General features: G+C 41.4%; 2 protein-coding genes across 6 annotated transcripts in view; both read left to right on the plus strand.

Moving 5' to 3' along the window:
- The window catches only part of fhod3b (formin homology 2 domain containing 3b), a 242,668-nt gene that overhangs the window by 119,393 nt on the left and 96,176 nt on the right, over positions 1 to 27,099 (plus strand). For all 5 annotated transcript variants that reach the window (XM_061915920.1, XM_061915923.1, XM_061915921.1 and 2 more), the window contains exon 4: positions 23,296 to 23,363. In XM_061915920.1, coding sequence (XP_061771904.1) covers positions 23,296 to 23,363 — 68 coding nt within the window. The remainder of the gene's footprint in view (positions 1 to 23,295; positions 23,364 to 27,099) is intronic.
- Positions 8,543 to 12,008, plus strand: LOC133562081 (uncharacterized). The gene is made up of 2 exons (XM_061915926.1): positions 8,543 to 8,708; positions 9,116 to 12,008. Exon 2 carries the CDS (start codon positions 9,843 to 9,845, stop codon positions 11,832 to 11,834), a length of 1,992 nt encoding a protein of 663 aa, XP_061771910.1. The 5' UTR covers positions 8,543 to 8,708; positions 9,116 to 9,842; the 3' UTR covers positions 11,835 to 12,008.

Consider the following 27,099-nt stretch of genomic DNA (forward strand, 5'->3'; position numbering starts at 1 on the left):
GATTTACCTTTCTGCATGAAAGTTTAAAAAAATAGTATATAATAATTCAGTATGAACAATAATGTTTTAATGTAGACACATAGAATCATCATACTACTGTGATTATATGCATCAAGTGTTAATTTTGGACTAAGGCAAAATATCGAGAAATATATCGTGTATCGTGACATGGCTTTAAAATATTGAGATATTAAAAAAGGCCATATCGCCCAGCCCCTGCTTGAGGGGCATTACCATAAAATTACACTGTCAGCGACATGCAATCCTATGTTTTAACTACTTTGAATAAGTCTCAAACAACTCTCATTAGTCTGTTTTGGCATAATCCTAGCCATGATCCTGGAATTTTGATTGTTTAAAAGTGCTTTTAGTGATAATGCGCCATTTGTGTCTAGTTTAATGATAGTCTACACTTGACTCTGGCAGTATGTGTGTCTTCAAAAAGCACTATTATACACTTATTATACACTATTTACATAAACACTCTCACGCTGCACTCGTTCAACGTTACAATTATATCACATAGTACATCAGCGAAGAGGAGGGCACAAACGTTATTAACAATACCATAGCTTTGTAGTTTTAACGTTATATTCACTTTACTATAACAGCAGATCTGCTGAAGAAAAATAAAATGATACAAAATTATACATACTCCTGCATTTGTGGCACACTGGTTGTTAGCAAATGATCATTTTAAGCTGAGGTATTTTAACCCCCAAAAAAATATATATATATATACTATAGAAACCCCGCTTTCCACAGTGTACACATAAGGCACAGGCTCATGTACCTTGGGGCTGGTCAAAAGTATCATAATGATAAAGGAGGGATCTCATTTGTGTCATAAAAATCAACTGTACAAGCACTTTATCTCTTAATAATGTCGCAAAAAGATGAGGGAGCTGAAATACGTGTCTCTCATTTGGTTAATAAAGAGGGCCGCAGTTTCAAGAGCCTAAGGTCTCAGGGGCCGTATAGCAAAATCTTTAGAAAGTGCCTCAGCAGGTTACATTAGTTTGAGACTGTATTTACTTATTTACCAAGTAAATGCATTAGCTTTCATGGTGTACTGTCAATAAATACATTATTCTGCCCTCACTACTGGTTTCCAGCATGTGCAGCTAGACAGATAGTTGACAGCATTAAGAAACAGAAGCTAAGATTTTGATAGTTGATGTTCTATCTTTTGAATTATTTTTATTTCTCAGTTTTATTTTTTCATACGTCTTATTTAGGTTTGTCAGACTCATAATATAAACGTTACAAAAATATAACGTCCATAGTGAATTAACATATATAATGTCTATTGTATATGTTACATGAATAAAATAGAAACAACTAACATTGTACACATGTAGTTTAGGTGTAGCTTTATGGCCCTCGGCTGGTCAAATTCAGCGCTACATATACTTTACTGGTTTTGATTGCCAGATTTAAACAGCCAAAAACGACACGACCAGGAACACAAAATCCATTTCAAAGTCAGCAATGTCAATACATTCATACTTTGTTGTCCAGTCGCTGTTTAAATTCCGATTTTTGCAATTTATTTCAATTTTCGATAGTGGCATATTCTACTTACCCACTGCTGCTTCATTGTGACACATGTGCTTCGCTGTTGGACCATGCGGGGTGGCCGGAGTACTGCATACATGAATAACCCTGTTTTGAATGGTTTAATCAAGCCTATTTGGGTGTTGTTTGTGGCCGGGATGCGGGCCCTTATTTTAATAGACTGTTATAAACCAACTGAGTCACACATTACTGTTATAACATGTATCTATAAGTCTATTTTGCATTGTGGGGGATTATTAAAGGGGTCATAATTAAGATTTTTCCCTACAATCAAAACACTTTCTGGTCTACATAACATGTGATAATGGTCCTTTGGTCAAAATGTTGATTGTTTTACAGATAATTTTCCAGCCGCTCTCTGACAGCTCCTCAGGATTCGCTGTTTTGGTCTTAATTGACGTGGCTCTACTTCGACTTTGTGTCTTCTTCCCGACATTATTGCTGTAGTTTTTAATGCTTTTGTTTGGAGTCTACTGACAGATATAAGTTTGAACTATATGGTACTTTGTATTAGAAATGGCAACAGTGGAGAATGCCTGTGCATGTACGAGCCAGTCTGTCCCACAACAAGAGGATAGAGTAGTGAAGTGAAGTGAAGTGAAGTGAATGATATTTATATAAGTGTATTGATTACGTCGATTACAATGGCGAACTTGCGCAAAGCCCTTTGGGTAAATCTCTACCATATATGGAGCTATCCGCTAACATCACGCCTGGGGGAAAAACATCACAAATTGGGCAATTTCCAAACGGCTTGTTTGGAGGAAGTATGAAGGAAGGCAAGATTGTTTCATTCATATCTCCACCATGGTTTGATTTTAATTTTTTGAGATGTTTGTAGTTACCAAATACACAAAAACAGTTAGGGAATTTGTTGTTTGCATAGTATGTGCCCTTTAAGGGATGATGCAGCTGCCAAACTCACTAACCTTACCAGCAGTAGCCTCCCAGTAGGACTAGTACTTACATTTTAAATAATATGTTACTGTTAATTAATTGTGTTATTCAATTTCCCAATGGTCAGCCTCCTTGTCATTTCATCCCACTCAGTCACTTGTTTTTTTAACTGTAAGATTCAGGCTGAGGTCAGGGAAAAGTTTATTGCCATGGCCGTTCTAAAATGTCTTAGATATAATCACACAGATGTAGGGTTTTATTTCCCCAGGCTACTCCAAAACAACCAAACTCTCAGTGCTGTTATGTTATTTTAGTCAGCCGTAAAAGCAGCACAGCCCACATGGACCGAGTGGCTGAAAGGGGTGGGATGCCAGTCAGGCATAATTATCACCTAATGTAATTTTTAAGTGAAATTCTTTTAATGTTGCCTTTACCTCTTGCAAGATTAATTAATCGAGACTGTCCTTCTAAACGTACAGTCCCCGCCATCTATTTGATTTTATTTCAATGTACGAGTGCACAGGTATGATTCCTCTAAAGACCTCTCAGGTTAAAGCTGGCATGCGACCCGTGATGCAAAACTGCCTGACTGGAATGTGTTGGCTCCAACATGAAGAATCAACTTGAATTTAAAGCATCACTGCACACAGCATTTTTCTGTGTTGGGCAAACTACTTCTAAAAGTATTTTCAATTCGCAAAATAATTACTGTGATCTCACGGTTGTTGGTCATGACCCCTGGATGCAGAGACAGCAGGCAGGCCAAGTGCAGGTAAACATGTATTTAATGTTAAAGGGGGACATTATCACCAGACCTATGTAAGCGTCAATATATACCTTGATGGTGCAGAAAAAAGACAATATATTTTTTTAACCGATTTCCGAACTCTAAATAGGTGAATTTTGGCGAATTAAACGCCTTTCTATTATTTGCTCGCGGAGCAATGACGTCACGTTGTGACGTCACATAGGTAGTCAATCCGCCATTTTCTCAAACACATTATAAACATCGAGTCAAATCAGCTCTGTTATTTTCCGTTTTTTCGACTGTTTTTCGTACCTTGGAGACATCATGCCTCGTCGGTGTGTTGTCGGAGGGTGTAACAACACGATCAGGGACGGATTCAAGTTGATTTACGTAGAGTGTGCATCAATTAGCACGGCATGCTAATCGATACTAACATGCTATTTAGGCTAGCTGTATGTACATTTGCAGCTATATTTGCATCCAGCCTTTCTCTCCACCCACATTTAATGCCAAACAAATACTTACCAATCGACGGATTTAAGTTGCTCCAGTGTTACAAGATGCGAAAGTCCTGATGGTTTGGTCTGCACATTTTACCGGCGATGCTAAGGTAGACATGGCACAGAGATGTATGGATATCCTGCGGATGCATTTCCAACGATAAAGTCAACAAAATCACAAAGGTGAGTTTTGTTGATGTTATTGATTTATGTGCTAATCAGACATATTTGGTCGCGGAATGACTGCCAGCTAATAGATGCTAACATGCTATTTAGGCTAGCTGTATGTACATTTATAACTATATTTGCATCCAGCGTTTCCCTCCACCCACATTTAATGCCAAACAAACACTTACCAATCGGCGGATTTAAGTTGCTCCAGTGTCACAAGATGCGAAAGTCACGATTGTTTGGTCTGCACATTTTAACGGCGGTGCTAAGGCAGACATGGCCGAATAGCGTCAATAGCTACTCGCTCAATAGCTTCTGTTTCTTTTTCAATTTCGTTTTCGCTATCTACCTCCATACTCCAACCATCCGTTTCAATACATGCGTAATCTGTTGAATCGCTTAAGCCGCTGAAATCCGAGTCTGAATCCGAGTTAATGTCGCTATATCTTGCTGTGCTATCAGCCTTGTTTGTTTGTATTGGCATCACTGAATGATGTCACAGGAAAATGGACGGTGGCTTCACAGATAACGAAAATCAGGCACTTTAAAGCCTGTTTTCGGGATATTCCATGATGGGTAAAATTAAAAAGAAAAACTTCGAAAAATAAAATAAGCCACTGGGAACTGATCTTTATTGGTTTTAACCCTTCTGAAATTGTGATAATGTTCCCCTTTAAAACAAAAATAGTTTGTCAAAAACGCAAAAAATGTTGAAGAAGCAATCTTTTTAGCTACCAGGGACAGGTGTGTCCTGATTGAAAAACAAGGACAGATGAGGGAGCCAGCGCTCAAACTAAAGTAGTAGCAAATGGAGAAAATCGGGAAGTGGAAAAAAAAATAAAAACACTGGACTGGAAATTTTAAAAAATACTTCAAATTAATATATATACTCCTTCATAAATGTATTGAGTAATCAGGGAAGTAATTCATGCATTACTTTTTGGGAAAACCCTTCAAATATTTTGCACAATGTCGTGACCTGCCTGTGTTTTGTGTAATGTTTGGAGTTCCGTGTCGGTGACTGCACCTGAATGTGATTGGTGGAAAATGAGGAAGTGTTGTCTGGGTTTGTGGAGAGGACGCAGAGACCGTGTGCAATTTGTTGATGTACTTTGTTGCAGCACTGCTGTTGTCGTTAAAAAGGTCGGCTTCCGTCGGACGTGCCACATTTTACTAACGGTAATAGTTATGTTTGAAATACTATAAATTACTGTTACTATTTTGGGAAAAAACTTAAATGATTAAATGATTCAAGCTTATTCTACATTTTAATTAGGTTTAATAATACAAAATCCAATATGCTAATGACTTCCTCAAATCCTTATAGTATTTATTCTCATTGTCTCAGATTTATTTGCATTGGCACCAAAAAATGCAGTAAGCTATTGTGCTGCATAAATCAGGTGGTTTCAGGTGAACATAGCTGTTAGAGTTGGGGCCCTCAAACATTTTTTCTGTCAATGAATAAGCTCCCTGGTTTCGTCCCCGGGTAGGAAAACGTCTGCTTTTTGGTGTGTATCCGTGCCAGACGGTATGGAACTAATCTCCGCTGAGCTATTTCTCATTAGAGAAGGGCCTCTGAGCGGTGCATCAGAGTGTGGACCACAGACAGGAACAGGGAAAGATGTGTCTGTTCCTGCAGATGTGCCTTATTTAGTGTCGGGAAGGAATAACTTTCTGACAGTTTTATTGCAGCCCGGAATAAAAGGCTAAAAAGGAGAGTTTACTGGTTGTGCACACAAATATGCTCCTGCTGCAGCCTTGTCAATAGCAGACAGGGTGTTCATGCATCACTGTTGTCGTGTCGTGTTGGTGTCACAGTCACTTGGGTGTTTTTTTTTTCAAGGATTTGCATTAAATGTTGGTGAGGAAGTCCCTGGACAATGCAAGTCAAGTTGTTGTGATGTGGGGAAGTAGTAGTGGAATAAGGGAAGTTATTTTTGCACGTCAGCGATCAAAGTGTATTTCAGTAGTCAATTGCACACATTAGCCTCAGGTAAAAAACGGAAGGCCTACTTTGATCTGTCTGCATATCAAGCTAGCAAATTCCCGTAGAATTGTGATATATTTAATTTTTGAGCTGCACAAAAAGGAAATAAGCACAGCTACTTGACCTCATCAAAACATTTATAAGACATTAAATTAAGTACTTGTTGGCATATATTGGTTGCAGATATGTTCTGGGTTTATTTGATATCAACAGGTATCATTTATCAAATGATATCTCTAATTGCTACCACCGCCAGGAGGTTTTATTAATTGAGGTTTGTCTGTCCGTTAGTTATTTAGCGAAATAGCTCAAAACCTTATGGGTGATTTGCATAAACTTTCAGGAAATGTCAGAAATCGAATAAGGAACAATATTGGATAATGGGGGTAATTCAGATAAATTTACTACATTTTACGTTCAAGTGAAAAGGCTGAATTTCTCTATGTGCATGCGAGTGGTGCTGCCTCCAACCGCAGAGACGAGGAGAGTGGATGACTGTCCAGAGCAGGAGTGGCAAACGTACGACCCACAGGCCGTATCAAACCCGCAAAAAGGTTTAATCCGGCCCGCGGCACGCAAGATCAGTCTGCTAAATATAGAAATGAGCTGCATTTTTTTAATGAAAGAAACTGCTGTTTCTTAATGTGTCCACTGGATGTCGCAATAGCAATTCAAGTGTAACCTATGTCACACATGACAGTGTTAAAAAATGACGTGTCGGCTGACTTTAAGCGCTCTCTAGATTGGCTGCCTCTACTCCAATGAGTAGCACTTGCAATTGGTTAAATGCGCAACGTGCGCCCTGAACTCTATTGTGAAAATGTGTGTTTTTACATTTGTTGTGTTCTATTTTATATTAATGCTTAAATCTACTATGTTCACATTGGTTAAGTTTGTATTGTGATTTTGGCTATGGTGTAATTTTGATAATGGTTTTGTTTTTATATCATTGTAATTAGGGTTGTACGGAATAATAAATTACCGTGAATGAATTGATTGAAATTGGTACTTTTTATGTTTTACCTGCTACATGGCTTATCTGGGTACGTTTATCCATAGCTTTGTATTTTTCTTAAAGCACAAACCAGGATTAGCAACCATAAACATACATAATTTAATATTATGTTAATAAAACTAATTCTTGATTACGGCAGACTATATGTAATATGGAAAGTTGTACATTGTTCTTTGAGTGCAACAAGATAAACACAATGTGGTCTAATGCCCTTTAATAATTTACAGTAACCTTCAAAATTGTTTATTTGAGTGCAATAGGAAACATATTTTTATTGTATTGTAAGATTTTCTATTAAAATAATGAAAACATTGGCACTTTTTCGTAGTTCCCTTTATTTGGAAAAGTGTCCAAGTATCGATGTTTGGTACTTGGTACCGTATTCATAGTATTTGGTACCGGTACCAAATTATTGGTATCAGGACAACCTTGATTTTAATATTTGAATGGTGATAATTGAATGTGTTGTTGCAGTTGCGGATTCGACCAATGTGGCGGTTTGAGGAATCACTCGTTTGCTTTTCCAACCGTTTTTAATGGTGAACAGCGAAGATGAAAATGCTGAACAGGACGTGCTTAAGGTTTAATTGTTTTGTAGATACACAGGTACCAAGTCTTAGTTCATTGTGTTCTTTGTGGTGTTTTTTAAATTGTTTCCTCATGATTCAACTACTTTGAAGTGTTTTGCCAAGAGGGTTATTTGTAATGTGTACATTTTCAGAATGTGCTTGTTTCTTTCTTTGGCCGAAGTAAAAGAAGAAAACAATATGAAGTTGTCTTTATTTTTAAGTTACTATGCCATGATTTTACCAGTCCTGCTCGTGTGGGAATAAATGTTCCTCTATACGGACCCTGAGCTAAAATTAGTTTGGAAATATTCGACATTGTCTCCAAAATGGGGAAGCGAACCATCCAGACTGTTATCAACGCAAAGTTCAAAAGCCAGCATCTGTGATGGTATGGGGGTGCATTAGTGCCCAAGGCATGGGTAACTCACGCATCTGTGAAGTCACCATTAATGCTGAAAGGTACATACTGGTTTTGGAACAACATATGCTGCCATCTAAGTGCCGTCTTTATCATGGACGCCCCTGCTTATTTCAACAAGACAATGCCAAGCCACATTCAGCACGTGTTACAACAGCGTGGCTTCGTAAAAAAAGAGTGCGGGTACTTTCCTGGCCCACCTGCAGTCCAGACCTGTCTCCCATCGAAAATGTGTGGCGCATTATGAAGCGTAAAATACGACAGCGGAGACCCCGAACTGTTGAACAACTAAAGCTCTACATAAAACAAGAATGGTCAAGAATTCCATTTTCAAAGTTTCAACAATTAATTTCCTCAGTTTCCAAACGTTTATTGAGTGTTGTTAAAAGAAAAGGTGTTGTAACACAGTGGTGAACATGCCCTTTTCCAACTACTTTGGCACGTGTTGCAGCCACGAAATTCTAAGTTAATTATTATTTGCAAAAAAAAATAATGTTTATGAGTTTGAACATCAAATATCTTGTCTTTGTAGTGCATTCAATTGAATATGGGTTGAAAAGGATTTGCAAATCATTGTATTCCATTCATCATTACATCTAACCCAATTTCCCAACTCATATGGAAACGGGGATTGTACAATGTGGTTGTAGATGTAAGGCAGTAGCCTGGCAATGTATAAGACAGTACCTCTTTATGAGCACTGGAGGTCGCTATTCTGTTGATTTTTACCTGTGGGTTCAGCACACCTCACCTTTTTGTCCCTCAGTGGACACCATAGTCTAGGCGCCATCTTTGAAAATGTTCTTCTTTTCCACTGAAAAGGTGAGACCTGTTTTATGACTGTCTGAACACTTTATAAGATATTAGAGTTAAAAATGCCCATCCAGCGAATTTGTTGCAATACAGTGTTAGCTAAGGTGTTTACTTACATTTTGATGTGTTTTGAAGAAATGTGCAATTCCGTTTTTGTACTTAAATGTTTGATGTAAGTTGGCCAGTGTGATTAACAATTAGTAGAGTCTGAATTGAATGGGGTTGTGAAGGATGGCTTTTTACATGTTTATTCTGGTCACTGTGTTTGAACTACTGATTTGTGATTTATTGTTATTTAGCATTTGGGCATATTGAATATGAGAAAGATTTATATATTTTTGTTGACATATGTTAATGTGTTCTTTTGCATTGAGACACATTTGTAAAGGAAAATGTTCTTCTTTTCCACTGAAAAGCTTAATGACCAGAGCCAGAGAGGACCACTACTGTGAGCAAATAAATGCAACAAGGTCTCATCCACAATCCAGAACCACTGTGTCCAGTGTCCAATCTCTCCGCACAACAACCCACCTGATAAACACTAAAAACACAACGCAGAGTCCAAGGGTGTGTCGAGAGGCAGTGACATTGTGGGTTACATCTTTGGTGCCGTGACCCGGATTGTGGTAATTCTAAGACCGAAGAGAGACTGACAGTAGCATCCCCAGACATGCTGCTAAACTGAACTGTATCCTCTGTGAATGGACCGGTCCATGTGGTGGACTGAGCTACTACTGAGCTGTATGAGAAGATTATCCACCTTCAACATATCCTTTCAGTGCTATGAAAGTTATTTTCATTGAATGACTTTATATGGTATCCTATAAACTGAACAGCTAATTGAAATTGAGAAAGAACAAGAAAAAAAAATGCTATATTCTGTGAGAGAATTTTGAAGTGACAACTATATGAGTATTATTTGTTGTCTACTTGGTTCATATGCGTTGAGTTGGACACACAGAGCTGTGTACTGACTAATTGTTTGGTTAATGTGAATTTTATGCACGGATTGATATTTGTTACTATTGTTGTTTTTCCTTTTTTTTCTTTTTATTGTTTTCATTGCACTTCACTATACACCTACAACATACACAGACTCCCAACTCCTGCCCAAGCCCGTGGCCCCAGTTAAACTAACTGAAGATGTTGAGTGACTACACTGGCCTGGAGGGCACAGGCCCTACAACCAGCCATGACTCTCCCCACAAGCCACATTCCTCTCCTGGACATGCAACAGGCCATAACTACAACCCTCCCCCTACCACACAATTCCATATTCAGGATGAAGGAGCAACGGCTGATGCCAGTACAGTGAAGCAGCAGCAGTCGGCGCGGCCAAAGCATACCAACATGTTCCTCAGCTCCCCTAGCCCTCAGCAGCAGCACCACACTCAGTACTCAGGGCAGGGCTGGCAGCTTACGCCGCCACCCCCAACTCTGTCCCCGCATACCCCAGCTAATGTGTCCACATTGCCGCGCCACCAGATCGGCAGGTCAGGCTACAGACTCCCAACTCCCGCCCAAGTCCAGGCTGCTCATCCTAGCCCCCTGACCTACACCAGCAATTCAGATTCCACCCATGCGCCCCAGCTCCCTATGCCGAATTCTCGAAACCCCCAAATGAACCTTTCGAACAACCCTCCTGTCCAACACCACTCTCAGTCCCTGGCCCATAATGAGATGACCCCCCGGCGCCCGCCTGCAACTGGTGAAAGAGGCCCTATCCCTATGAATGTGAATTATGGAAATGTTGATTACGCAACCCCTTCCCATGCCTCTGCTACAGCACATCTACAGACACCTGCTGCCCACCCCCAAGCCAGTCTGTATCCCCATGCCCTCCCACAAGCTATTCATGATACAGCTTCCCCTCACACCCCTGCCCCAGTATACTTTCAGATGCCAACTCCAGATCCTCAAGCCAGAATGTACCCCACTATCCTCACACAAAACCTTGATCATGCAGCCCCTCTCCATGGCCCCGCCCCAGTACATCCATGGACACCTGCTTCTGATCCCAGGGTCAACGTGTATCCTAATGCACTCCCCCAATCCACACCTCTACCTCCATTCTTCGCTCCAAACAGCGCCATAGCCCAACCGAGTCCTCCCGCTGCTTATGGTGGCTTCCTGCAGACTCATCAGGTTAAAAATGTCCAAATCTTCACTGGACATTCTGATAGCAAGATGCTTGTGGAGGACTGGATTCGTGACATGCAGTATCTCCTGGAGGCCATAGAGCTTCCCATGCACCTCCGCTTTTCCACAGTAGTGCGACACCTGGGTGGTGAAGCCAGAAGATTGGTGTTGAATCTACCTCCCCATGACCAAACCCCTGAGAAAGCATTTGAGGAATTGAGGGCGGAATACAGTGACACATATGGCTCTCTAGATCCACTAGCTGACTTCTATGAACGAATCCAGAGGCCTGGAGAGTCTTGTTGCTCATATGCCATAGCACTGGAGGCAACACTGCGAGCTGTTGAAGACAGTGAGAGAGGAGGCAGGCCTTTCCCCGACCGTGATAGCAAACTCACCCGGCAGTTCTTAAGGGGGCTTGAAGATGAGGAGACGTATGCCCGAATTTTGCCAATGAAGCCCCGGCTATTGAGCTTCCGAGAGCTGCAACAGGAGCTCAGAGATCTAGCAAAAGAAACAAAGAAGTTCCAACCACAGCACAAGACAAAGAAAGCATATGCCCAGGTACATGGCACACCTGAGTGTGGTACTAATGAGAAGACAGAGACATCGAAACAGAACTCAGAACTGTCAGAGTTGAGAGAGATTGTACAGAAATTGGCTCTAAGCCAAGAGCAACAGATGGCCATGTTGTCTCACCTCGAATCAAGAATTTTGGTCCCACCCACTGTCCAGCCTGCTGGCTCACCCACTGTACCGCCTGCTGTCTCACGCATTGTCCCTCCTGCAGCCCCCCCACAAAGATTCCAGTCATCACCAAGGACTACAGTACAGGGCTCCAGTGTGACATGCTACCGGTGTGGGAAACTAGGACACATTGCCCGGGTCTGCAGAGCAGCTCTCCCAGATCCCAGCCTGTCCTTGGCTCAGCAACCCCAGCCGGTGACCCCTGTGGAGGGAAACACAGCTCCCTCAGCACAACATTTAAACGCCTAGAGCCCATGGTTACCGGGGCAACCATGGGTGAGCAGCAAGTGTCCCCATTACAGGTGAGCGGAACTGATGATGGAGGAGAGGATACCCCCCTAGTGGGCCCCAGGAATGAGGGGAAGGTGGAAGTCAATGGGGTAAAATGCAAGGCACTCATAGACTCTGGCTCCCAGATTACCAGTATTACTCACAACTACTGGCGCAACCACCCCACCCTTCGGGTACAAAGGCTGAAGCCTTCTAAAATACCCATAGAGGGGGCAGCCGGCCAGAATGTGCCTTACCATGGTGTCTTACACATTAACCTTAAAATGCTGGGGAGAGAGTTTGAGGCTGTGCCAGCTTTCGTGGTCCCTGATTCTGAGTATCGTTCCTCTGTCCCTCTGCTTGTGGGCACTAATGTCATTCGGGCCTCCAGGAGCCACCTCCAAGCAACCTATGGCCAGCAGTTCATTCACCGTGTCAAGCAAAGCCATCCAGAGTGGTACAGTGCCCTGCTGGAAATTCTGAACACAGAACATAATGTAACGGATGACACAGTTGGCCCTGTTGTGTACGCTGGACGCAAAATAAGCATCCCTGGAGGGAAGGAGATGGATTTGAAGTGTAGGATCAAAGTTGGCCCACAAAGAAAGACTTACACAGCCCTCATTGAAGGCCACCCTTTCCTGCGTCTCCCCCAAGACCTATTGGTTGCCAAAGTCCTTACTGATGTAAAGAAAGGCTGCACCCCTGTTAGGGTGATGAATCTGTCTCAACATGCTATCACCATAAAGCCCCATACACATTTGGCCAATGCAGTCGTGGTGGAAAATGTTGTAGAGTTTCCTGACAAGAGGCCAGGTGAACCTGATAAGGCTGAGAGTGAAGAGGCCTGTCTGAGTTTGGATCAAGTTGTGGCAGGTTGTGGGGTGGACCTCAGTGAAGCAGCGGTAGAGAATGAGCACCAGCGGTCCCTCCTTAAAGAGCTGGTGGAGAAAAATGGAAGTGTGTTCTCCCAGCATTCCATGGACTATGGCCACACAAAAACCATAGCGCATGAAATTCCCCTTGTCGATTCTACCCCTTTCCGACTGCCCTACCGCAAGATTCCCCCCTCACAGTGGCAAGATGTGAGGAAGTTGTTGATGGACATGGAGGCAACAGGGGTCATCAGGCCTAGTAAGAGCCCATATGCTTCGCCAGTAGTGATTGTAACCAAGAAAGATGGGTCACTAAGGCTTTGTGTGGACTACAGAAAGCTGAACTCCTACAGCACCAGAGATGCATTCCCTCTGCCCAGAATAGAGGAAGCTCTGGAGGCCCTGGGGCAAGCGAAGTACTTCTCCACCCTTGACCTCACATCTGGTTACTGGCAGGTGGAGGTGGCGGAGCACGACAAACACAAGACAGCGTTCAGTACTCCTATGGGGCTGTTTGAGGCAAACAGAATGCCTTTTGGGCTGCAAAACGCTCCGTCCACCTTCCAGCGACTGATGACCTGCTGCTTTGGAGATCTGAACTTCACTCACCTCCTCATCTACTTAGATGATCTGATCATATTCTCAAAAACCTTTGATGAGCACCTGGAGAGGTTGCAGCTGGTGTTTGATCGACTCAAGGAGCATGGCTTGAAGTTGAAACCCTCGAAGTGCCAGCTTGTGAGACAAGAGGTGCAGTATTTGGGTCACTTGGTGTCCGCAGAGGGGATCAGGACAGACCCAGAGAAAATCAGCAGGGTTAAGGGCTGGGTGAGGCCCACAAATAGGAAAGAAGTGCTCCAATTCTTGGGCCTAGCCGGGTATTACAGACGGTACGTGAACGGCTACTCCATGATAGCAGCACCTCTATACCGCCTCACTAGCGGTGACCCCAGAAAGAAGAAGAGGGGGCATAAGAAGAGCCCGGGTCCTGACCCACCCTTCATGTGGACTCATGAGTGTGAGGAGGCCTTTCAGACACTGAAAGAGAAGTTGACAACTGCTCCAGTGCTGGGGTATCCAGATTTCAGCCGGCCCTTTCTGCTTCAAACTGATGCGTCAGGAGAGGGCCTTGGCGCTGTCTTGGTCCAGGTCCAGAGTGGAGTCGAGAGAGTCATAGCCTACTCCAGCCGTGGCTTGAGTCCAACAGAGACCCGATATCCTGCACACAAACTTGAGTTCCTCGCTCTGAAGTGGGCAGTGACAGATAAGTTCTACGACCATCTCTATGGGCGTAGATTCTCAGTCCAGACAGACAACAACCCTCTCAAGTATGTGATGTCCTCAGCTAAGCTGGATGCTACAGGACAGCGGTGGGTGTCTCGACTGTCGGCGTTCGACTTTGACATCCAGTATAGAAGAGGAAAGAGTAATGCAAATGCTGACGCACTCTCCCGTATGTCCAACCAGGAGGTCACGCAAGTCTTACACACCTGTCCCCAGCGGGTGAGGGCCAGTAACTTAGGCCATGAAGAGAACCGGCCCACCCATGGACAAGAGAGCCATGGACAGGAGAGCTCCCCGGATGTGAACAATACTGCCCCAGAGGAACCTGACATCCAAGAACCTCTATCACACAAGCCCAGTGAGCCCTATATGGATGTGGGAACAGAGTCATTACCTGCCATGACAAAACAGGAGATCCGTGCAGCCCAGAAGGAAGATCCTGCCGTCGGCCCTGTCCTGCACTCTAAAAGCCTGAACCAGAAGCCAAGTCGCAGTGAGAGGATCAGTGGTGGTGGGCAAGTGTGCCTTCTCTTAAAGGAGTGGAGGAGGTTAGTGATACGAGACGGTATCATGTACCGCCGTGTACGAGATGGTCAAAGGGAAGTAGTAGAGCAGCTGGTACTGCCAGAACGGCTGCGCGCATCCGTCAAGACTGCTCTGCATGATGACTCAGGGCATTTAGGATTTGAGAGGACCTTGCAGATGATAAGGGAGAGATTCTACTGGCCAAGAATGTTCCAGGAAATCAAGACTTGGTGTGAACAGTGTCAGAGGTGCTGCCTCAGAAAGACCCCAACTGCAGGCCTCAGGGCTCCCCTGGTCAGTATTCACACCAGTGCCCCCATGGAGCTGGTGTGTGTGGACTTTTTGACACTGGAGAAGTCAAAAGGTGGCATTGAAAATGTGCTCGTTGTTACCGACCACTTCTCACGATACGCCCAGGCCTATCCCACTAAAGACCAGAAGGCCAACACAGTTGCGAAGGTACTGTGGAAAAACTTCTTCTGCCGGTTTGGTTTTTGTGAGAAATTGTTGGCAGACCAAGGACGCAATTTTGAAAGTGCTATCGTGAAGGAACTGTGCAAGTGTACGGGCATCACTAAGACCCACACCACCCCCTACCACCCACAGGGCAATGGGGGCACGGAAAGGTTCAACCGGACCCTCATGGACATGCTGGGGACACTAGAGCCTCACTTGAAACCCCGCTGGCATGAGCACTTGGATGCAATGACGCATGCCTACAATTGCACACGTCACGACTCGACTGGTTATGCACCATACTACCTGATGTTCGGTAGGCACCCCCGGCTCCCAGTCGACCTGGTCTTTGGGCTTCCTTCCACCAATGAGCAAGGAGGATATAGTGAGTACGTCCAAACTCTACATGACAGTCTGTCCGAAGCCTATGCCCTGGCTAATCAGGCTTCTCACCATGCGAAAGATCAGCAGAAAAAATACTATGACCGAAAAGCAAAGAGTCAAGTCTTCAGTGCAGGGGACCGAGTCCTGGTCAAAAAGTGTCATGTGGAAGGACGGCAGAAACTGGGAGACAAGTGGGAGTCTCGTCCATACATTGTGGTGAAGAAGCAACCCAATATACCGGTGTATGTAGTTCGACCAGAAGATGGTGAACCAGAGAGAGTGGTCCACCGCAACCTCCTTACACAGTGTATGTTTCTGCCAGTGGAACAGGCCGGTGAAGTGACGACAAATGATGTGGAGTCAGATGTGGAAGAGGATCACGAGGGAGCGGATACAGAGGAAATGGAGGAGCAAGATAGAGGAGAGACAGAGGAAGATATTGAAGAGGAATGTGAGATGGATGATACAGGGACAGTAAACGGACAGGTTGAACACACAGGGATGGAGGAATTGGATGTGGAGAATGGGCAAATAAGTGATAAAGAAGAGGAAGCCACACCTCTCAGTTGTGCCGAAGCACCTCCAGAGGCTGTGGCTCCAAGAAGGAACCCGTCGAGAAATCGACAGCCCCCAAAGAGGCTATGCCTTGAGTCGCAAGTTCTGAGATCGGATGAAGAACAACAGAAGATAGAGAGAGGCAAGAAGTTGTGGCAAAGGGCCAAAGCAAGAGGACCAGAAGGGCATGTTTAACACACACACACACACACACACACACACACACACACACACACACACACACACTCACTCACTTTTGGTTAAAGAGTGGAGTTTTTGCTTTTTGTTTACGTTTGATCTGATGGCAGAGACGCCATCAAATAAAGAAGGGGTAGATGTAAGGCAGTAGCCTGGCAATGTATAAGACAGTACCTCTTTATGAGCACTGGAGGTCGCTATTCTGTTGATTTTTACCTGTGGGTTCAGCACACCTCACCTTTTTGTCCCTCAGTGGACACCATAGTCTAGGCGCCATCTTTGAAAATGTTCTTCTTTTCCACTGAAAAGGTGAGACCTGTTTTATGACTGTCTGAACACTTTATAAGATATTAGAGTTAAAAATGCCCATCCAGCGAATTTGTTGCAATACAGTGTTAGCTAAGGTGTTTACTTACATTTTGATGTGTTTTGAAGAAATGTGCAATTCCGTTTTTGTACTTAAATGTTTGATGTAAGTTGGCCAGTGTGATTAACAATTAGTAGAGTCTGAATTGAATGGGGTTGTGAAGGATGGCTTTTTACATGTTTATTCTGGTCACTGTGTTTGAACTACTGATTTGTGATTTATTGTTATTTAGCATTTGGGCATATTGAATATGAGAAAGATTTATATATTTTTGTTGACATATGTTAATGTGTTCTTTTGCATTGAGACACATTTGTAAAGGAAAATGTTCTTCTTTTCCACTGAAAAGCTTAATGACCAGAGCCAGAGAGGACCACTACTGTGAGCAAATAAATGCAACAAGGTCTCATCCACAATCCAGAACCACTGTGTCCAGTGTCCAATCTCTCCGCACAACAACCCACCTGATAAACACTAAAAACACAACGCAGAGTCCAAGGGTGTGTCGAGAGGCAGTGACATTGTGGGTTACATATACACTATCTCAAGTTTAAAAAGAGGAATTCATATTTTTCTATTCCATCCATTTTTCTACCGCTTGTCCCTTTTGGGGTTGCAGGGGGTGCTGGTTCATCTTGCTAAATACCTATGATTGTAGACATTTATACCAAGGCTGTCAAAATCATAAGTTACTCATGGGATTAATCACTAAATATTATTGCTATAAGCATTTATTTATGCAAATTAACTAGGCAATTTATTTTGACTGTACATGCTCCTTTACCTTAACTGTGTGTGGATGACCACCTGAAAGGAGGTATGGGTTGTTGTACATCAGTGTAAAGAAGAGTGAGGTGTGCCCGCTGTCAAATATCATTTCAAAATACACACTAACTGGACTATAGATACAACTGTTACCAAAATGTTTTGAGGAAACACATAACGTGTATTCAATCAAAACATAACAAATATTCCTGTGTGACATTCTGACAATAAATATGCGTTTGTGTCCAAAAGTTGGGCTCTTTTTAAGAAACTTTAACTATGCCATGCGATTAATGACTTCATGAGTAATTCCAATTCAAAAGTGTGATTAATCAGATTTTTTTAATGTAATTTGACAGCACTAATTTACACATTAATAATTGTTGTACTCATTTAAAGAGATGTTGAACACCTCTCAAATTGGATCTCATTGATTTGTTGGTAATATAATACAATATCATTTGTATATAGGATACTACAAACATGACTGATATGTAAAGTCAAGTTCAGTTGGTCTTTCCAATATAGCTAATATAATAATTCTGATAATTAAGGATCAATATAAGTTTGCAACGTTTACTAAACGCACGCTGGTCACACAATCTAGCAGCTGGAACCAAAAAAAGGCCCGGTCATGTTATTTATAAACACGTTCATTTCCAACACTACTCAGTTTCCCGACTCAGCACTCAGTCTGATTTATTCTTTGTGGATGTTGTTGCCTGTGTGACATTTTCCATACAAGACCAAACACTGCCCTTTAGCCATTTCATCCATGTATGGCACTGAACCTGCAAACGGTTTAGGATGTGATCCTATTTCACCAAATAAAACAAAAATCAGCGCTAGGTTGTAAAGATACAACAACATGACTGCAACTAAAGACTTTGAGGTGTTGGATTTCAGAAAGCAACCTTGTTAGATATGAGGTCTCTCAGCCACATGTGGTGTTTGTCTGCTTTCAAACCGAGATCGCATGGAATTTAATGCATACTTTTAGTGTAGGAGTGATGTAGCAACACATTTTCACTGTACTGGACACCACTCTATCACGGGGGATATATTGGCAAACAATAACATATTTAAAGGTATATAAAGCTGTTGGATGCAGACCACTAATGCTCCTTTAAATGCAACTATTGCCATCTTGTGAAGTTACTATCATGTAATGCAATGGTCCTGAACATTTTTTCAGTGATGTACCCCCTGTGAACATTTTTTTAATTCAAGTACCCCCTAATCAGAGCAAAGCATTTTTGGTTGAAAAAAAGAGATAAAGCAGTAAAATACAGCACTATGTCATCAGTTTCTGATTTATTGTACAAGAGTGAAAAATATTGCTAATTTGTAGTGGTCTTTCTTGAACTATTTTGAAAAAAAGATATAAAAAATAACAAAAAACTTGTTGAAAAATAAACAAGCGATTCAATTATAAATAAAGATTTCTACACATAGAAGTAATCATCAACTTAAAGTGCCCTCTTTGGGGATTGTAATAGAGATCCATCTGGAGGCATGAACTTAATTCTAAACATTTCTTCACAAAAACAGAAATCTTTAACATCAATATTTATGGAACATGTCTACAAAAAAATCTAAATGTCAACACTGAATATTGCATTGTTGCATTTCTTTTCACAGTTTATGAACTTACATTCATATTTTGTTGAAGTATTATTCAATAAATATACTTATAAAGGATTTTTGAATTGTTGGTATTTTTAGAATATTTAAAAAAATCCCACGTACCCCTTGGCATACCTTCAAGTACCCCCAGGGGTACGCATACCCCCATTTGAGAACCACTGATGTAATATATTGTAAAGGCTATATTCTAAAAAAATAAAGAAAAGAAAATGCCCAGGTTTTTTGATCTTGCTCTAATCCCAGAATCCCAGTGACTCTCTGGATCCCGCACTTTGCAACTATTGTACAATCTGCAGTTAATTGAATAGAGGCATTAATTGGAGCGTTGTCAAAACTTGCAACTATCATACAAAGTGCTAAATTTACATTATTCATTTTCCATTGCTTGATCTAGGTACACCAGGGCTATTTAACTGTCAGTTCAGGGGCCAAATCCAACCCACCGAGTTCACTTTAAAACTCGGAGATAACATTTTTGCTGCAAATTGCTAAAAACACTAGAGTGCTCCTGTTGTATCGACGAACTTGGACCACAATAAACACATTGGCAGATCCTTGTACTGGTATTTTAACCTTGCTAGGTAGTATGGAACACTCAAGTCCAAATTTGTGATTTACATAACTGAAGCGTTCCTCAAAGCATCCCATTAAGTCCTCTCCCTTTTCGGCAGTATTTATTTTGTTATTTTGTACTGTTTACTTCAGATACAGTCACTCGTCATTTGTCCACCTGTTTATTTATACCAGTAGTGTTTCTCAAGGTTCCATTTTAGGTCCTCTATTTTTCATAATTTGGGCGACCCAACTATAGTGGACCGTGCAATTAGTTTAAAAAATTGTGAGAGACTCACCTTTTAGCCGCAGGTTCTTAAAAAATGTTTGCAGAATGACCTTAAAAAACGGCAGTGTGCTTCTTTAATTGTCAAAATACACCAAAATCAAATGTATACTGTAGAGAACGCTGGTATATACAGAGAATGAAGAAGTACAGTCCCCGATCCATAACTTTCTGGAAATGTCCCCTAAAACAATTTAGTTTAATATCCCTGGGCAGCATGTGGGATAGGGGTTAGTGCAACTGCCTCACAATACAAAGGTCCTGAGTAGTCCTGAGTTTAATCCCGGGCTCGGGATCTTTCTGTGTGGAGTTTGCATGTTCTCCCAGTGACAGTGTGGGTTCCCTCCAGGTACTCCGGCTTCCTCCCACCTCCAAAGACATGCACCTGGGGATAGGTTGATTGGAACACTAAATTGGCCCTAGTGTGTGAATGTGAGTGTGAATGTTGTCTGTCTATCTGTGTTGGCCCTGTGATGAGGTGGCGACTTGTCCAGGGTGTACACTGCCTACTGCCCCAATGCAGCTGATATAGGCTCCAGGGAACCCTGCCACCCCAACAGGGACAAGCGGTAGAAATGGATGGATGGATCCCTGGGGTTCACCTTGGACCTGGGGTGTCAAACATACGGCCGACGGACGCAGGTTTTATCCGGCATTTGTGAGGAGTTTTCCAAGTATTACAATGAGCTGAATTTTTTTTTTTGTTAAATGAAAGAAACTGCTGTTCTAAATGTGTCCACTGGATGTCACAATAGCAATTATGTTAGGACTAGCAAGATGTGCAAAGTAAAGCGTGGCTGCAGCTCCTCTCCCTCGACCCAAATGAAATGTAAAACCTGCCGTTTTATGTCTTCTGCTTCGAACACATGGTTATATGACACCATTACTCCCCATAATGTCTCTGTCAACAACGAGAAAACGTAACCCTTTTGAATAGTTTTTACATCCGTTTCTTACGGTTTGTTGAGTTAGCACTGGATGGATATGTGGACATGACTAAAGAGGTATTTGATACCTTGAAAAGTTTACATGTCGTGTTTTTGTTTTATCTCAAAAAGACTGTGACTGAAAGTGTAATCCTGGCTTTGTAGATACGCTACGACAAAGTCTAATATCCTTGTATTTTTGTATCTGCAACAACATCATCAGAATTGTCAACAAACTTGAAGTGTTTTGTCCAGAGGATTAGTTGTGATTTGTACATTTTCATAATGTGCTTGTTCTATTTTTGGCCAAAATAAAACAAAGAGAACAACCTGGAGTTGTCTTTATTTTTAAGTTATCATGCCATGATTTTACCATTACGGCCCGCTTGGGAATATATTTTTTCTCCATGCGGCTCCTGAGCTAAAACACCCCTGCTTTGAACTCAATCACAAGGCACATATAGACAAAAGCTCATTAACGATCCCATTCAAACCAGTTGTGCAGCTGCAGTGAACTCCCCTGCCATAATTGAATGTTTCTTCTTTCTACAAACCCTGCTAACAAAAAATAAAAACATCCTCCGCGGTGGAGGCAACTAGATAATGGGTTTTTATTTATCTTCATGTCGACATAGTGACATCTTGGAATAATGTTCACATGATCATTATGGTTGCAGCCCTACTACACATGTGGTGGGAAAATGATGTGTGTCACTCGAAAGGCTCCCGAAAACATCAGACCCAGGCTGCTTATTCTGTCTGGTCCGGTGTCTGGAAGTAAGCTGTGTGTGCCCACAGAACTGGCTGCCAGCATACATCCTCTCTGTCTCTCTCTTTCTCAGTTCATCCGCTAAAGGGATTTACTCTCTAGCCAGCAACAATAATGAATAGAAGCCTTTCGCATTGAATCTCAGGGGTAAATGCACCAATCAGTGTGTGTTTCTCACACTCAAGAATGGGATTAGCAGCAGCTGTTTGTGAAGAAGAGGTGCTCATGTGTGTCCGGTGGTATGCATTGTGGTTGTCTACCACCATGCATTTAGCTCTTATGCATGGGTCAAGTTACCCCCATTGCAACATTACAGACTATACAGTATACACTACAGCAGTGATTCTTAAATGGGGGTACGTGCACAATTGGGGGTACTTGAAGGTAATCCAAGGGGTACATGAGATATTTTAAAAATATTCTAAAAATAGCAACAATTCAAAAATATTTTATAAATATGTATTGAATAATACTTCAACAAAATATGAATGTAAGTTCATAAACTGTGAAAAGAAATGCAACAATGCAATAATCAGTGTTGACAGCTAGCTTTTTTGTAGACATGTTCCATAAATATTGACGTTAAAGATTTCTTTTTTTTGTGAAGATATGATTAGAATTAAGTTTATGAATCCAGATGGATCTCTATTACAATCCCCAAAGAGGGCACTTTAAGTTGATGATTACTTCTATGTGTAGAAATCTTTATTCATAATTGAATCACTTGTTTATTTTTCAACAAGTTTTTAGTTACTTTTATATCTTTTTTTTCCCAAATAGTTCAAGAAAGACCACTACAAATGAGCAATAGTTTGCACTGTTACACAATAAAAAAAAATCAGAAAGTGATGACATAGTGCTGTTTTTACTTCTTTATCTCTTTTTTTCAACCAAAAATGCTTTGCTCTGATTAGGGGGTACTTGAATTAAAAAAATGTTTACAGGGGGTACATTACTGAAAAAAGTTTGAGAACGACTGCACTACAGTATAATGGGATTATTAATATTTTCATATATCTCACTGTATATTGTGCAGGCATCCATACTGTATATGCTAGTGTGTACTGTCCTTATTTTAGCTCATATCATTGTGGTGCAATGCGGTCTACACCGTTCACCACTGCACATCAATAAGCATAGTGTTGCACAAGGACGTGTTCCTGTCTGCATTGAAGCATATCAGAGACATGCTTGTACTGCACTTATTGACTCATTTACTATGTTTTTTTTAAAGTGCACCTGTCACTCATGCCGTTCAAATAGAACGGCCAACATGGTACAGTTAGTTGCAGTATCTGCAGCCTCTTTCTGCTGAGTCAGAAAACGTTCAGGATGGATGACAACACTGCACTACACTGTGCTCAACACTCCCATCCTCCGACACGTCTGCACACTGCATGGGGGTGACAGATGACCAAAAAAAAAAAAAAAATCAGTGACAGGGAAGGTTCACGTCCATCACCAGGCTGAGTTTCCAGCGTGTTTCCATAACAAACTAATGAGTGGATTGCTTCTTTTAGCCATTGTGGTGCTTCTGCTTTGAATTTGCATAATAGTCAGCAGCAGATTCTGCTTTCTCAGCACAATAAAACGACTCCTTAATTCTGTGCAGATGTGACATCTGCTGGCCAATTTTTTTTCCCTCACAGATTGTTTTTTGTTTTAGCTACTTGATAATGATTGCTGCCATAGGTAGTCCTGAGGCATAGGGAAGTTGTGTTTGAGAGGAACACATGGACACAGCATGGCATGCACCAGTTGATAGGCAGTTAGAATAAAACAAATGTGTCCCGTTGCTTCACTGGTGTGACAACATCTCATGTGTGACTCTTTCTGCCCTTTTCCATACAGAAAAACTGTACAACTCCACTGGAAGGGAGCTGAGGAGAGCCCTATTTTCCCTCAAGCAGATATTTCAGGTAATTATTTCACCTTTTTCAGCAGCGCATCATCTTGTTTTTAACAGTACAGTTGCCTGAGTCTATGGCAGCTGTTCTCAAACTGTGGTACGGGTACAACTGGTGGTACGTGGGCTGTAGCTAGTGCTTCACCAAATAATTACTTTAAGGCCTACTGAAATGAGATTTTCTTATTTAAACAGGGATAGCAGGTCCATTCTATGTGTCATACTTGATCATTTCGCGATATTGCCATATTTTTGCTGAAAGGATTTAGTAGAGAACATCCACGATAAAGTTCGCAACTAGAGAAAAGTCCTGCCTCTACCGGAAGTCGCAGCAGATGACGTCACATGTTGAGGTCTCCTCATATATTCACTTTGATTTTAATGGGAGCCTCCAACAAAAACAGCTATTCGGACAATTTCCCCATTAATTTGAGCGAGGATGAAAGATTTGTGTTTGAGGATTTTGATAGCGACGGACTAGAAAGAAAAAAAAAAATACACGATTGCAATCGCGTTGCATTGAGACGGATTCATATGTTTTTAGAGACATTTATTAGGATAATTCTGGGAAATCCCTTATCTTTCTATTGTGTTGCTAGTGTTTTAGTGAGTTTAACAGTACCTGATAGTCGGAACTGTACGTCCACGGCTGGGTGTTGACGCGCAGTGTCTCAGGGAAATCGACGGCAGATGTACGGGAGGCGCAAGCTCAGCGGATATCCGGTAAGTGGCGACTTTTTAACCACAATTTTCTCACCGAAACCTGCTGGTTGACAAGTGGTCGGGATCCATGTCCGCTGTGATCCATAGTAAAGTTTCAACTCCGTGAATTTTAAACAAGGAATCACCGTGTGTTTGTGTGGCTAAAGGCTAAAGCTTCCCAACTCTATTGTTCTACTTTGACTTCTCCAATATTAATTGAACAAATTGCAAAAGATCTCAGCAACACAGATCTCCAAAATACTGTGTAATTATGCCGTTAAAGCAGACGACTTTTAGCTGTGTGTGTGTGCAGCGCTCATATTCAAAACAGCCCGTGACGTCATGCGTACACGTCATCATTACGCGACGTTTTCAAGAAAAAAGTCCCGGGAAATTTAAAATTGCAATTTAGTAAACTAAAAAGGCCGTATTGGCATGTGTTGCAATGTTAATATTTCATCATTGATATATAAACTATCAGTCTGCGTGGTGGGTAGTAGTGGGTTTCAGTAGGCCTTTAGGTATGTTATTTGTTAAGAATTCTCCATGTTATCTACGTTTCAGATACTTTATTTTGAAGCATTTCTGTAGGTGTCACGTCCGCTTCCCGTTTGACGTTTGTTAATGTGTGGTAGCTTGTTTTTTCTGCTACGTTTAATCGGTGCTCTAGTCTTTGACGATGTGAGTATGTTAAATATTATACAAGACTCATTTAGTTTATTAATAGACATCACTGTGTTTGTGTAACATTTCCTGGTGTTTTATTAATATTATTAGTGCTGTGTTGTCAGAATGCTACGAGCTAACATCTCCCCGTTTAGTATAGCACTGCTGCTGCTAATGTGGCGAGCTCACATGCCATTGTGAAAATGCAATATATTATGTCTCTAGTACTTTACTTAGAGCAGGGGTGTCAAACTCGTTTTAGATCGGGGCCACATGGAGAAAAATTTACTCCCAAGTGGGCCGGACAGATAAAATCACGGCACGATAACTAAGAAATAGAGACAACTTCAGGTTGTTTTCTTTGTATAAAAATAGAACAGGCACATTCTGAAAATGTACAAATCATAATGTTGTTGGGTTTTCTTTTTTACAATTATATGTTGGGATTAATAGTATTGTATCTTTATTCGTCGTTATTTATATTTTCTTGAATAAATTATATGATAATGTTCATCAGTCAACTCATTGGTGTTAATTTTCAATCTATCAAGATAATTTGATAATTTTCCTTGACTGGTGTACTAACATCATGTGGTTTATTTTGTACATATGTAGCATCATCTACAAAGATACAAAGAATTCAGCTTAATTTCTATACTTAGCAAACTTATTCCGCGGGCCGGATAAAACATGTTGGCGGGCCTGATCTGGACCTCGGGCCGTACGTTTGACACCCCTCACTTAGAACATATTTATAGGCACAATATATATATATTGTTGTTTATTTAAATGACATAAATGTTGATGGGTGTTTGTTTGTGGTTTACAGATACTAACTGAACCTATTATAAACCAATATGCACCATTAAAGTTGGAAGAGTCCAAATGATGACCGTGTGTTCTCTGACCGGAATCCCAGCGTGGTCAATATAAAAAAAAAAAAAAAAACAGTCGCAGAGTTTAATACTCAACAGTAATGTAAAAGTTGTATTTTCCTATATTCAAACTACGGCTGGGCGATATATCGATATACTTGATATATCCCGGGTTTGTCTCTGTGCGATATAGAAAATGACTATCGTGATATGTGAGTATACGTTTTCACACAGTTGCTTTTAGCTGCTGGCATTACACTACAGGCTCTTCTCACTCTTTGTTGCCTCTGCTTCTCACTGACAGCAAGCGCACCTTCTTACACACGTCACATACGTATACGCCCTCGCCGAACAGAGAGGTAGCAGCATGGTAACGTTAGCTGTGGTGCGAGAGAGTAATACAAGAGAAAGAAGGTGCAAATCTGGTAACAAATGAAGAAATAATTAATTCCCAATAAAAACAGCAGGGGGTCCATTGTCTGGCGGTGGTTTGGCTTCAGGTGGGAATATGTTAAACAGACAACTGTAATTTGTCAAGTGTGGGGCAAAATCGTTGCTACAAAAAGTAGCATTACTGCTAATATGTAGCATCATTTAAAAAGTCACCCGCTAGAGAATGATGAGTGATTACACCGCATGTCAACATCACCATTCAGTGCCACACCAACAAAATGCCGAGGCAACCATTTCCACATCAACACTGTATAAAAAAAATATTTAACAACATAAGGAAATAACGTCCGCAGTAACCTACCACATAGCGATTAGATTTCCTATTATGCAGCTTATTTTTATTTGTCAGTTATATATCTTGTGTGACATCATGCACAAAAGTGCACTTTGTTTTAAACTATTGTAGTGGCATTCTGTACAAAAAGTGCACTCAATATTAGTGTTTTGATATGTCATCTTAGTGACATCATGCACAAAAGTGCACCTATAGCTTTTTTTAAAATGTCTCTGACAATCTTGCACTTTCTGTTTTGAAATGACACAAATGTTTGTGCCACTGTTTAATAACTGTTTAATAAATACAGTTTTGGTCAATTGACTTAGTTGAGATTTCCTTCCTTGCATGAAAGTTTAAAATGAGCATATATTAATGCAGTATGAACAAGAATGTTTTAATGTAGACACATAGAATCATCATACTGGTGTGATTATATGCATCAAGTGTTCATTCTAGGCTAAGGCAAAATATCGAGATATATATTGTGTATCCTGATATGGCCTAAAAATATTGAGATATTAAAAAAAGGCCATATCGCCAAGCCCTAATTCAAATACTGTTACTGTTCTAACTGTATGTAATATTACAATACATTTGCTAAATGAAACCTTTGCCTTGTTTTTAATACATACTCAGGCCCCTTTTACACTCAGCCGGCTAAGGTTATCCAGGGTAAATCCTACCTAACCTTATCCTTGTTCACACACACACACACACACAATGGTCGTTTAAGATCCCCTCGCCCCTCCGTCCGCCAGCGCAACGCGACCTAGTAC

The sequence above is a fragment of the Nerophis ophidion genome, linkage group LG11 (assembly GCF_033978795.1).
Source record: "Nerophis ophidion isolate RoL-2023_Sa linkage group LG11, RoL_Noph_v1.0, whole genome shotgun sequence".
Taxonomy (NCBI): domain Eukaryota; kingdom Metazoa; phylum Chordata; class Actinopteri; order Syngnathiformes; family Syngnathidae; genus Nerophis; species Nerophis ophidion.

Bases quoted from the DNA above. Each gene is read 5' to 3' on its own strand.
- LOC133562081 (XM_061915926.1), top strand. From the start codon at position 9,843: ATGTTGAGTGACTACACTGGCCTGGAGGGCACAGGCCCTACAACCAGC.